General features: G+C 41.3%; 1 protein-coding gene across 2 annotated transcripts in view; it reads left to right on the top strand.

Annotated features, from left to right (window-relative positions):
* Positions 1-13,892, top strand: part of ltk (leukocyte receptor tyrosine kinase) — an 86,960-nt gene that overhangs the window by 47,498 nt on the left and 25,570 nt on the right. For both annotated transcript variants that reach the window (XM_078175064.1, XM_078175063.1), the window contains exons 11-17: positions 3,535-3,606; positions 3,995-4,169; positions 4,889-5,039; positions 5,235-5,363; positions 5,799-5,955; positions 10,960-11,145; positions 11,586-11,684. In XM_078175064.1, the coding sequence (XP_078031190.1) occupies positions 3,535-3,606; positions 3,995-4,169; positions 4,889-5,039; positions 5,235-5,363; positions 5,799-5,955; positions 10,960-11,145; positions 11,586-11,684 (969 nt within the window). The remainder of the gene's footprint in view (positions 1-3,534; positions 3,607-3,994; positions 4,170-4,888; positions 5,040-5,234; positions 5,364-5,798; positions 5,956-10,959; positions 11,146-11,585; positions 11,685-13,892) is intronic.

Here is a 13,892-nt window from a genome sequence, read left to right as displayed (position 1 = left end):
AGCAGCATGGCCGGCTCTATTATTGCTGAGTCACTGTTGAAGTGTTACACAGTTGCTCATCCACTGAACGTCTTCTAAAGTTTGTATTTGGTAAAAAAAAAAAAGATCTATAATATTTATCAATGTCTGAGCCCCATTTTGGCATCGCGTTTTGCTGCCACATCACATTCCCGTGCGCCCTACAATACACAAAGAACTAGCATAGCATCAGCTGTTTTAGCTAAAAACACAATACCACAGCTAGAAACAAAAATGTATGATTAGTTGAGTGCTGAAAGAAGTTGAGGTCAGCTCAACTTTGATTTGTGTCAGGCGCCAGTTTGTGGCTTCATGTCACCAGTTTCCATTGAAAATTACTTGTAGCCTGTTGCTGTGTGAACACAGCATGAGGCTAACTATGCCCAGTGAGACCATTTGTTTTACAATGGTTACTCTGTGTCTCTCCTCATTACATCTAAAATTGTTTGTGCACAATATGACTCCAAGACTGTTGTTGAGACTGGCATCACGCTTGGTCCTGCAGCTTTCCTCAGTCATTTATTTTAAGCCTTGTTTCAATGATTGTTTTTGACATGAGGCTAGCCAACATTTTATGGTTTGCTGCAAATGCATAACTGCAGTATGGCAGTAAAAATTTGTACCAACATTCCTGTGTTTGAGCCATAAGATTCAGTTTTTTATTCTCACAATCACGTAAAAGGACGCTTTAAAAACCTCTTCATGCTCTATTCAAATGTCCCGGGGTGAATTTATTAATAAGCATGACAATAGAGTTAAACACAGATGTGAAATTTGACTTTGTTATATTTTATTAACGAGATACGTCTGTTTTTCTTTGGGTTTGATTTAAGAGAAGGGTGGTTTAAAACCTGCAGGGAGACACAGTGTTGGTGGTATAATGCTGTTGTTCAGTTCCAGCTGGACAAGACTTGAGCAATTTCTAACTGGCATCAATTCAAGATCCCAGAGTAGCTTTAGTGAGCCATAACATTACTTAATGTTTGTCCCTATGATATTTTTGACCTCCCTGTGCTGGGATTCTTTTGTGCTGTGGTGGCTTGCATGCATTTCTGGTGTTGAATCTAGACCATGGAGGCTCTCAATGCTCAAAGGTACTATGCAGGATTTTTCTAAAAAATACTGTGTAGACTCACACAAAAAAAATAATCCCTCATAGTCATCACTTATGACCCACTAGAAGTGTGTGGCAGTGTATTTATCTACAGGGACTCTGCTTTCTGCCTGTATATTCTCATTCTCTTCTTATCCCGCTGTGTTCAAGGACACTCCTGGATACATCATGCAGGTGAGGTTGAGACTTTATAAAAAGGTAGCGGTCAAGTGCCAGACTGTAAGCAACACGCATCGAAGAGGGAGCTACAAAAATTGTGGACACAGCACCACAGTGTTACTGTTTACAAATAGTAGCCAAAAATGTTGCATTGCCTGTTACCTTGAAGTAAGTTCAGCCATACCGTGCTGGCAAAGGGCAGCTCGGTGGACCTTGCATCTTAGGTTGAAGTAAATGCAAACCTTGCTATGCTGTAAAACCTTTAACTTTAACAGAAACCACATTAGAGGTCTGGTATCTAAGATTTAGTGCATCTAGTGGTGAGGTTGCAGATTGCAACCAACCAAATACCTCTCCCCTCTACCTCCCCTTTCCATGCATCTAGAGAACCTGCACGCAAGGCCCTCTCAAAAAACGTGAAAGGCCCTCTCAGTGCCAGTGTTTGGTTTGTCCGTTCAGGGCTACTGTAGAAACATGACGGTCTCTGTGGAAGAGGACCCACTCCCTATGTAGATATGAAGGGCTCATTCTAAGGATGCATTCACCCTGGGGCTATTTGGTCCACTTCAAACGAACCCTGGTCCGCTTCCACGGATAGTTTGGTTTGGTTCGCTCATTCTAACTCTGGTGCGGACCAAACAAGCGAACCCTGTTCCACTTTAAAACTGGAGGTCTCGGTTCACATGCAAGTGTAATCTGGTGCGATTCGCTTACAGTGGGAAATGCAAACAGACTATCCGGCAAACCAAAGTGAGGAAGTGTACCATAGAGAGGAGGTGACGTAGAGCGCAGTGCATTTTGGGTAGGAAAAAAAACAAAGCCAGCAGCACCAACCCGGGAGAAGCAGAGGTAAAAAAAAGAAAAAGTTGAAGCAGCTTGCACTGGCACTCATATCAAATCTATAAATATGCTTTGTGAATTAATACAATATAAATGGTTAATGCTGATTTATTTGACACCAGTGGACTTAAACCGGTTTGACCAAAATATACTGGATATATGTACAAAATGTACAGAAAACAGAGGGACCTTGTTCCATTGTATTTCGCAATGTACAAAGGTTAACATGTTCTGGTAAGAGGTAAGAGTTGTGATAGAGAAGGTAATTTCAAAATAAATTTTACTGGATCCTAAACTTTTTCTCTTGGGCTTATATCCAAAGAAACATAATTACAGTAAATATGAACGAGCATTTATAGATCTCAGCTTGCTCAATGCAAAAAAATGTATTGCATTATTATGGAAAGGGATTTATAGACCAAGTATTACTCAGTGGACAAGACAGATGTTATCAAGTCTCCCATTAGAGAGAATAACTTAGATATTAAAGGCCAAACAGCATGTGTTTTATATGGGGACCCTACATAGATTATGTGAAAGATTTAGATTTAGATTACCACATGATTCCCAAGCGCAGCACCGCTGCTGCTCACCACTCCCTCAGGAGATGGGTCAAATGCGGAGAATGAATTTCACACACTGTGTGACAATCAGTGGGACTTTAACTTAACAGATGACGTGAGTGAGTAGGTTCCATGGACAATGCAGTTTTCAAGATTAAAATTCCTTTTCAAAACATTCTGCTTTGCAATTTTTTTTTTCCTAGACATCTGGATTTAACATATGTCACAATGAATATACTCCATTTTATGAGTACTGTTTTTGAGACATGCCATTTGGAGATTTTTACTGGATAGAACAGGAGCATGACCGTTTGGTCCGCTTTACAAAGTGCAGTGTGAAAGTGAACTGAACCATATGAAGGTGTGACATTTTTCGGCATTCCCCGCACAATCGAACCAAATCCCCTGGACTATCCTGGTGTGAATGCGCCCTAAGATGACAAAACACAACTCTTAGTTACAGGTGACTATACGCTAATGAAAACATAGTTATGAATATGTATTCCATTTCTGCCAATAGAGCCCCCAAAATCCAACTTACTGGACCTTCAAGTGAAACCATAGAAATGAACAAAATTTATCATGTCTGTTTGCTACATAATGGACAAAGAGGGCTTAGTAGGAAATACATTTATGATGTTCTACTTAGGAATCAGTCTCAGGACATGTGTCCTTGTTCATCCAGAATACTCATCCTTGAACTGTTCTCATTTCCTTTGACGGGTGTTGCTTTCTGTCTGAATATGATTTATGCTTAAGTGATATGCAGATGGGTTACTGTGACTCCATGTCCCTCTTTCTCCTCACCTTCCTCTACCTTGGCTTGCTGCCTCTGCTCAGATGAGAACTCTCTCCTGCCCATGGCGGACTTGGAGGATTTCTTAAGCCCCCTTCCAGAGCCTTCAGCCTCAGGTACTTGTGGATTTTGCAAAGCCTACCATGTCATTTTGAATACATTTTGCGTGCAGAATTTACATACCAGGTGGTGGATTGTACACTCGCAATCTCTCTTGATGCTTGAAGCTTTATCTAGCAGCTGACCAGGGGCTTTCAATACGTCCTGCATTCAGCGCTCGTGTACCAGGTGGTTAATGCAATATCCAGTGATTCTCTGAGATGCTGCGCCATATGTTTGCTTCTGTTCTTCAGTGTTTAGTTGTTTATCTTGGTCTCACAGATTTCTTGTTATTTTTATCCAAGTGAATACACAGTACCTTCATTTTAAAGACTCACTCAACACTTCTAAAATTTCCCACCAGCTCATGTCAGTGTTTTTTTCTCTTTATCTCCATTTTTCCAGAGGTTTCTTTGATGACATGGTGGTTTAACTCATGTGGTGCCAGTGGTCCCCATGGCCCAACCCAGGCCCAGTGTGACAGTACCTACAGGAACAAAAATGTCAGTGTTACTGTTAGGAAGGAAGAGCCCTTTAAAGGAGTCCAAATGTGGAGGGTACCTGCGACTAACAGATACCTGTAAGTGATGGAGGGGATGGCTTTAACACTCTTCTCTCAGGGCTGGTCGGTTATTTGTTCCAGTGTAAATCTGGTAATTGTCTTTTTTTTTAATGTTTTTCTTATCTTTTGTCACTTTTTGTTTTTTGAAGGAGTTTCTACAATAACAAAAATAGTCTCTTCCTGTAAGATCAGAGACTCACCGTTGCTTTTTTTTCTCTGAATGTCATCCATAGTTCATTTAGTCACTGAAGAGACAAGCTGGGCTCAGCAGCAATTTAGTGGTGTGTCTGTGTGCTTGGGGTGTAAACTGTTCTAGCCATACTCAGTGTAACTGATTATTGGCCTGCCAGATCAAGACTTGAAAGCAAGTTGATTGTCTTTGCACAGCCAGTCATGGGACCTCATTATCACACTCACGACATGAAATGATGCAACACAAAAGTGTCAGGATTACTCGTAGGATTTCCATGGCATTGAATGACTACGGCTAAGTTACACACAGCTGTACTTCTTGCCAGTGTCAGCGTAAAGCGTGTGTTTGTAAGAGGAACCCTTTACAGAACTGCAGGTGACTGTGTCTCCTAATTTGTGTGTTATGATAGACATCTGTAGCTGTTTGCTCAAGTGCACTGCAGTCTTATCTATCAAGTGTGTGATATGCTGTGGAGCCTGAGCCAGAAAGCAATTTCTTTCAGTCACAGTATTTAAACCCCTTGTGGTGCATTCATCTCCCTCAGGATCTCTGCTTACGGGGCTGCAGGAGGGAAAGGAGCCAAAAACCACAACAAGCGCAACCATGGGGTCTTTATATCTGCCATATTTCCTCTGGAGAAAGGAGATACCCTTTACATCTTGGTGGGACACCAGGGAGAGGATGCATGCCCAGGGGTGAGTTGGGTGGACTTCAGGACCAGCTGAAAGGATTTCCTGAAGTGTGTGATGTCCCGCTGGGATGTCTTTTGGCAGGGAAAGTAGAGACAAGAATGTGACCTAGATAAAAAAGTTCTTGCCTGCTGGATTCATACATAAGTGAATACAGCTTCTCTCTCTGAAAATCAAATTTCCTTCTCCCCTGTGGTGTAGAGAAATCCCCATACCCAGAGGATCTGCCTGGGAGAGTCATCAGTCATTGAAGACAACCTCAGGGGGGAGGCTGGTGCAGAGTGGGCAGGAGGAGGAGGCGGAGGAGGTGGAGCCACCTACATCTTTAAGGTGACAGATGATACTCTGTGTTGTTTCAACAGCGTGGGCTCTTTCTGTGGGTCGTTTGATACCTTGTGCAGATTAAGTGCACATACTGATAGGCATCAACATGTCTGTAGGCATAGTGAAAGGATTTAGCAGTGTCTCACACTATAATCCACGGGTTTAGATATAAATTGGACTCACTACAAGTTGGAAAGTTTTTTTTCATCATAACATTAGCACAGGAAAAATATTCACTGGCCCCTTTATTATGATCTCCCATCTGTAAAAAAAATGTGAGTTTCCTGGGTCACGTTCAATTTGCTTTGGCACTAAGACTGATGCTTTGTCAAAAGTCCTTTTTCATTTGCAGTGAAATGTAGAGATGCACACTTACTGTGGCACAAACGTAGTTGAAGATGGCTCAGATAAGTGAGATTTACAGTGATGCTGTCTTGTCAGATGGAGGGAGCTGAGCTGGTTCCCTTGCTGATTGCGGCTGGCGGAGGAGGAAATGCCTACATGGAGGACCCCGAGTCCAGTCTGGACCAGATACCACTAGAGCAGTATGAAAACAGCACCACAGCTCCTGGTACCAACGGTCAAACTGGTGCTGCAGGTACTAAATAATAGGCCATACGACTGCTAATGCAAATGTACTGTTGTTTAAGGAGTTCACTCAACTAAACCTACAAAGATTTATCAGTTATGTTTTTGAGATACTGGACTTTGAGATTTCTCTCTCCACCCCGATATAATGAGGGTGAATGGAATTTTATTTGTGGTTGTCATAGCATTTTTCTGTTACTCTGGATAAATAAAACATGCAGTAAACTGTTCTCAGAAAAGTTTTGGCAGTGAGGTCTGTAAGTAATTTAGAGTGACAAGATCACAGTTTGGGTCAATTCTTGGCTTAAGGGGGCATTTGATGCCTTAAATAGAATGTGAACAGTGGAGAGATGACAGAAAAATTAAGGCAGAGAGATAGTGAACGTGCAGTTAAGGTCCTGAGATGTTGTGGTTCCTGTTTGTATGCTTTTGTGCTGTTGACAGCCGTGGCTGAAGGGATTATGTTTTCGGGTTGTCTGTATGTCCCATTCTCGTGAGCCTGATATGTCAGGAACCCCTTACAAATGTTTTTTTTTTTTTTTTTAATTTGGCACAAACTTGGACTTAAGGACAAACTGATCAGACTTTGGTGGTCAAAGGTCACTGTGACCTCACAAAACACATTTTTGGCCGCAACTCAAGAATTCATACTAATTTATACTAATTATAGTATTATTATTATAGCGCGAGACTTGAGAACTAGCACCACTACTAGCCATCAGCTAGTCTCGCGTGAGTTGCCATGTAAACACAGCACGCCTGCAAGGCAGGCTAACTGACCACAGTGAGAAATGATGCTATAAAAGTGGAGTAAATTACGTCTTTTCAAGTCAATTTTGCATGCCACAGCTTCAGGGCACTTGGATTACGACGGATGAGTGGTTCTGATGTTTTTGAAATGCATTGGCAGAGTTTTATTACATTTTCAAAATGTGGGTTCCATGCACTTCAAGTGTAGCTGTTATTCCGGCTAGCTGTTATCCTCCGATACCCCGAGTTTTGGGGATTAAAAAACTACACTGGACACTTCTTGTCGGCATGAGGGTGAGTAAGTACTGTCTGTATTTTTATTCTAAAGTGGCCATTTCCTTTAATGTGCTTTGTAATAGAATATGCCTTGAGATCTGCAAGAATCTGACATTTTATTTAAAAAATGTTTTACAAAGGTTCTGACAAATGTGTAAGTCCCCCAGTATCACTGTGACTTGACAAAGGGTTCGAGGTTGACAGGGACAGTTTTATATGAAAACTTGCGAAGAGTAGAATGACAGGTTATATTATGTTACAAAACGATAGAAAAACTTCCCAACTAGCTGAACTCTTTTACTGACATATTATGGTATAAGGACAACACCAAAGGAAGAACAGAATAAAACATTACCAGTACATGTAGTATAACTTATGTGTACAAAAAATATTCTTTATGACACTAAAGTTTGGCTGCAGACTCAGGTGTGTGCTTTTCACAGCAAAGGGTTAGAAATCCTAGTTAAGAATGTGCTCCTGTTTTTTTTTTCATCAACTGCTGACATGCTGCGATTTCCAACAACAACAGGTTAATCTCTCCAAAAGGTAGCATTAAAACCTCCCCATAGAGATGTGTTGGTTGAAGGCCATGTGAGGATTTATTTGTTTTGTAAACACACACACAAAGCAGCACACGTTGGCATGCACGCACACTCTCACTTAGCAGGATGTGTTTGCCCTGTGGATAATGGGATCTATCTGGATTTTATTTTTAGTTTCTCGACAGGTCTTGACCTTCGGAGCAAGACATATATGGCAGAGAAAGGTCTCTCCTTGCTCTTGGAAATGCCTGCTGGAACGTTCACAGTAAATCCCCCCAACCAACCGAGTCTCAACACAGAGCATCTATCGGCTCATCTCACTGAAACCTCTGCACGTTTGTTTAGATAAAGATCTGAGTGTCAGGGGAAATATGTAGCTCTTAGTAGTGTGTAGATGAGATGTGTAAGGATATTGTGTGCGTGTGGGTGTATGTGTGTGGCGGTGTTGTCACATGAGACTAGAGCTGCAATAGATACAGTATGTATGTCATTATCATGGATGACAGGGTGGGCTTTCAAGATTTAGCAACATTTGATAAGGCTTAGGGACTCTAACTGGACATGTGACTTTCTGTTCATCAGCGTAGATTAGAGGCCGTGATTGGCTGGTGGTTGAACCTGTCGACTCTTTGCATGATTATTCATTACTCAAGGGTCTCCATCACTGCACTGTGGCAACAGTTAAACTCCAACTTTATATATAAATACAAAAAAAGAACGTGGCTGTCAGTGATGCCCGTGTGGATGGGTGTAAAGTGATAAAAGGCAAAAGCCACAAAGTCCTGTGTTCTTGGTCTTTTTGGTTTTTTTTTTTGGGAAACAAAGAAGCCTCGCTGAGGACCCTCTCATATCCACCCACCAGCTGCCTGCAAACAAAAAGAAATAAAATCACAACAACACAACAAAAACTGGCAGACAGAACAAGAGCTTTTTGCCGACTCTATACTCTTGTTTCTGCGCTTTGCGTCGCTAATGTTTAACTCAGATCTCCAGGTGGAGATCGTCCCACTTTGTCAAACTTAGACTTAACAAGACCGACCTCTTTCCTCAAAGAATATTGTCTTCTTGAAACTTCTTGATAGCCTGTAAAGCAGCGAGCAGAGCCCACTTTGCTGATTGGACACCCAGTCAAACTGCTCTCTCTCTCTCACAGAATCCCTCTGCTGCTGTTTGCTCAGTCAGATCAACAGTCTCCAGTAAAAGCTGACTAAAGCCACCGTGAACACTACTGCCCAGACTGCCAAGAATCGCTCTGTAACTTGAAGGGTTACTCCAGAGGCAGTTTACCTATTAGCTGTACAGCTGTGCGGTGCCTGTTAAAAACATGCCTGTTTTGAACAGCCCAGTTGCTTGGCCGTCTGTATTGCTGCTTGCAGCCTTGGCGAGGACCCCTTACCCAAACAGCTTCACACTCAACACTGCGCGTTCTTGAGTCTTAAGCAGTACACCTGCTAAATGTGAAGTTAATGGGATGAGCAGTTGTCGAGAAAATCAAAGGACAGACAGACAGACAGACTTCTTCCATTTCTGCAAGATAATGTCTTAGAAAATTACTGAGGCGATATCACCCAGGTATTTCGGCTTTTCTTGCCGTCTACAAATTTATTGGAGGACAGTGCTGTCTCTACTTCACCAGCCAACCAGGTGCTCAAGTAAGACAAGAAGAGTTTATTTCACCAATGTGTTCATGTGCGGGGCCTTCATCAGGGTCATTTAGAGAATGTGTCAAAAGCACAGCTTATGTACAGCTAGCTTTATCTTAGCTAGACGCATAGATGGCCAGCCTTAATCTCCAGCGTAGAAAGTTTCAAATCAAAGTACACAACAAAATGAAACAGCAAAAGCCATCTCACAGTTGCAGTTACAGGCACTCAGAGGGCAAAGACCAAAGGCTAATCGTCCAGTCTTCTATGATATGAAAATCTGCAAGCACAACCACTTTATATGCCTGAATATCTTTCCATAAACTATTAGAAATATGTGAAACGAGTGCTCCATAACAACTGCTTTCTGTAAAGTTTGAGCAACTCCTTGTGTAGTCTACCCCAGGAGATTACCAGTACCCGTGAATATGGATTGCTATATGGAGCCATTGTTTTCCTACAATTGTCTATGCTTTGTCACTATCGAATATAACTGCTATCTAACTGTATTTAAAGATGACACGAAAACTTATTTATTTACAAACTTACTACAAGGTTCTCCAAATGTGGAGGAGGAAGGGACAAAGTGTTTGTGCCAAGTAAAAGAAACCAATATAACAAAACCAGGCCCCAGCTAACTTCTACCTCTTAAGATAAAATGCAAACCAAAAATCTAACTTTCTTACCAAAAGAAAAAGGATGCAGCTTCACCAAACAAATACAAGGGTGGCAACAACCAATAAACCTAGTATTTCTAAACACAAAATAACCACATGAGGGAAATGTATACGGTACGCACTCACCTACTGTCCTCAACCTCCCACCACATACCTTTGATTTTAACAACTTTATCAAACAGAGCAGCAGCAGCCCAGGCAGTCTCAGTGCAGAGGATCAAAGAGATGGGCAGAACTCCTCAGGCGAGCTCCTTTTATTGAGGACCTGTTATGATGATGGGCAGGCTGAAAGCATGAGGTAACCAATTAGCAGACTGATAGAACTGCACAAGGTGGGAACTAATCAGCTTTTGGCACATGGAGAGAAAACAGGCGAGGGAGAGCGAGAGAAAAACAGGGAGGAAGAAAACACAGCACAATAATGCATTTTCCCCTGCCTGGCATGAAACATATGGTATTTATTTATTCTACAAAGGCCTCACAGCTCACAATGTTAAGGAAAGTTAAAAATAGCCTCTGTATCCGCCCTGTGATTTGAATCCACTTCAACTTTATTGGGTTCTGTCTTGATTCATGCTATACCTTTCAACCAAGTTTTATGAAAATCAGGTCAGTAGTTTTTCAGTAATGCTGAAAAAACCTCCCTAGCTGTGGTTATAATGATAGAATTTAAAACCCGGTTTAGTATTTAAAACATATAACACAGTTAAAAACGACAAAACCATCAATAAAGATTTGTAAAAACTACCCCAAAAGCCCTCTAGTTCTAACATCTTCATTAATCATGTTTGGACTGGAGCATCTGAGGTTATAAATCCAGAAAACCTCTTTTATTTTCCTAAGGACATTAATTTCACGCCATCTGGGTCCCAGACTAATAGCACGGAGTTTGAAAGACACAGGGAGGACCAGGACCAGGGAGGGAGGGTCTACTGCCAGTTGTATTATGGGAAGTGTTTTTGAGTCCATGCTAGGGGCTAAAAGTTAGCACATCTTGGCCTGTATTAACATGTAATGCAGTGCCTGCTGTCTAAACATTTCTGTTCCTTTCTCTTAGTTTTTGTGGCGTTACATGATATGTTTGATATAGTAGTGTTTAATTTTGTGCTTGTTTGTGTTCCTGAAGGTGGAGGCGGAGGCTGGAAAGACAGTCCCAGTCCTCACCAAGGGGCTGGAAAGTCTCTAGTGGAGGGTGCTGAGGGGGGGTCTTCATGTCCCCTGGCCCAGTCCAAGCTCAGCTGGTCCACATTTGGGGGATTTGGAGGTGGAGGTGGGGCCTGCACAGCTGGAGGGGGTGGAGGAGGTTACAGAGGTAACAGTATTTTCTGTCACCGACCCTTAAATGCTGTCTCTAACCCCTGCACTAAAATCCCATATCACTTTTATGTCTGTTCTTCTGTCTCGCTCCCTCTTGCCATTTCTTCTGAGACATGCCACCAACCTCCTTCAATAAGAATTTTTTTTTATCATTTCTGTGGCACAGGAGCCTCTTTTAAAAGACTTGATTTGATTCTTGAGCGTAATGTATGCTTGTCTGGCTGCTCTCGACACTTGACTCTTTATAGAAATGACACAATTTCAACTGGGGAAAAAAAAGTTTTGCAACATTTAAGTGTCTGTCACATTCAGATGAAGGTCAGAAGTAGTGTCAAACTGACAAGCATACGCTGTCATAAGTGGGTCAGAATGGTTTTGACGTTTTTTTTTTAATACTGACTGATGTGAGAGTTTGCAATGTACATTTTGTGGCAGGAGGAGATGCTGCACTGACAGATGAGATCACTGCCGACGGCCAGAATGGAATCTCATTTATTCACCCGATGGGAGAGATTTTCCTTCAGCCTCTGGCAGGTGAGACTGCTATCATATGATAATGTTATGAAGATACCGATGCTGATGAATCTGATTATGACTCTGCCAGACCGAAGTAGTAAAAATAGGGCAGGAATATGAAAATAAAGAAGAGAAGAGCAAAGAGATCAAATATCATCCCCTGATGAAGACTGAGATGCTGTGAACACATTAAAAAAAAGCTATTAAGTGCTCTTAAGCTATTAAACTTTGGTTTTGTCAAACTAGAATTGACTAGACTTGAATAAAGTAGACTAGATCAGAGTTGAGAAGAAGGAACAGAATCAAGAGAGTGAAATCCTTCTGCTAATGACCATTTGATGCAGCTGGAAGCCTGGGAAAAAGCTAGTAAGGGGACTTTGAATTTAGATTATTTGGGGGTCAAACTTTAATAAAATAGTGTAAAATGAAATTGAGTACAAAGGAATAAAGTGGAATGGAAAATAATAGAGGAAACTCCAGCTGCTGATAAAAAAGTGAGGTTCAGTTGAAAGCCCTTGAAAAAGCGAGTAAGTGGACATTAAGTTTAGATGTTTTTGGTCATTGCGATAAGCAATAATATTGCGTAATATTTTACTTTTAAGACCATTTTTATTATTGTAATTTTGCTGTTTTTAGACCATTTTTTAAACTTAAATAATGATAATAATGATGCAAGTACACCCTTTTAAAGAGAAATAAACATTTATTTAACAAGAATATTTACGAATGCGAAAAAAGAAAATGTAAATATCCAAAATAACACGTAAAAATATCGAAATAAATACAAAAAATAGACTCTCAGTCTCTCACTCTCAGGTGTGCAGTTAAGTTGGTCGTATTCGCTCCTTTTGTTGAGATGGTTTTAGAACAAATCCAGCACACTGGCTCGTCCAAATTACTGGGCTCCCCTCTGTCATTTGGTTTAAATCCAAAACACTCCCACACAGGGGCCGTGGCATTTGGTTTAGGAACAAGCTCCATGTCTTTCTCTATGCTCAACTGTTTGTTTTTTTCTCCGCCCCGTCTCCCCCTCACGAAGATCGCACTGTGTCTGTGTGTGTAGCCCATAGCCCTGCCTCCCCCACAGAGACAAAGACACTCGATGACAAGAGCTTTCCCTCCGTTCAATACGCTAATGAACCAACTCACCTGGCTGCCAGACGATGCACGGCAGTAAACTCTCTTGTCGTCCAGTCTCTTTGGTGGAGAGAGACGAGGAAAACAAACACGCATGAATATGGCAATTATTCCCTTTTAATTTACCGTGCAATTAACTGACTTATCGCATATCGTAACAGGCCTAATTGAGAGCCCTGAAAAAAGCTAGTAAGTGGACATTGAGTGAAGATGTTTTTGGTCAAACTAGAATAGATAGAATAGAATTGACCAGGATAGAGTAGAGGAGAGAGCAAACTCAATCTGCTGATGACAACTTCAAGATGCATTTGAAAGCTTCGGAAAAGGTGAGTAAGTGGACACTAAGTGAAACTTTTTTTTTGTCAGACTAGATGTATTGCAGAGGAGAAGAGTGCAAATGCTATCCACTGATGAAGGCCATGAGATGCAGCTGAAATAGTAGAATAGAGTGAAGTAAACAGTAACAGAATTGGGGTAAGGACAGAAGCCAGAAGTCCTGCTCAACCCTCAGAAGTATAAATGGGTGCTGAGTCCTCAATGAAAATGTCAAACAAATGTGTACAAAGGGTACAGGACAGCACACCAATTACAATATTTATTGCCACATGAACGTTTCGGGTGAAACCCTTTCTCAGCTTGCAAAGGCAACAAACTGAATGTATCACACACAGGTGTCAGTAATCAATAATCAGGCTGATGCAGCAGCTGCAGGTAATAGCAAGAGAAAAAGAAAAAGACAGAAGGGCACAAACAATACATCCCTTCTTATATCAACAAACAATTCTAACAGTTATTTAACAATGAAATGCATCCCAGTCTCCAAAGAATCCCACACTTAACATTTTTTCACGTTTTTAAAGTTTAACTGTACAGGCGAATGTGTTTAATTGTTTCTAATTAATTTTTAATCTGAAGGCCTGCTGGTAAAGAACATTTTTACAAGAAACAAGTTAGCACCAACTCCTCATTAAGTCCCTTTGGCTCTAAAGTGTCAAGGAAATGAATCCAGAAACATTCCTTTTGTAAAAGGATTTTATCCCAATCTCCACCTCTGGGTGGAAGGGTTAAGAAAGAAAACACCATTTGCAG

This window comes from Epinephelus lanceolatus, chromosome 15 (assembly GCF_041903045.1).
Source record: "Epinephelus lanceolatus isolate andai-2023 chromosome 15, ASM4190304v1, whole genome shotgun sequence".
In the NCBI taxonomy this organism is placed as follows: domain Eukaryota; kingdom Metazoa; phylum Chordata; class Actinopteri; order Perciformes; family Serranidae; genus Epinephelus; species Epinephelus lanceolatus.
The sequence above is the reverse complement of the archived record's forward strand: the minus strand, read 5'-3'. Positions and strand labels throughout refer to the sequence as shown.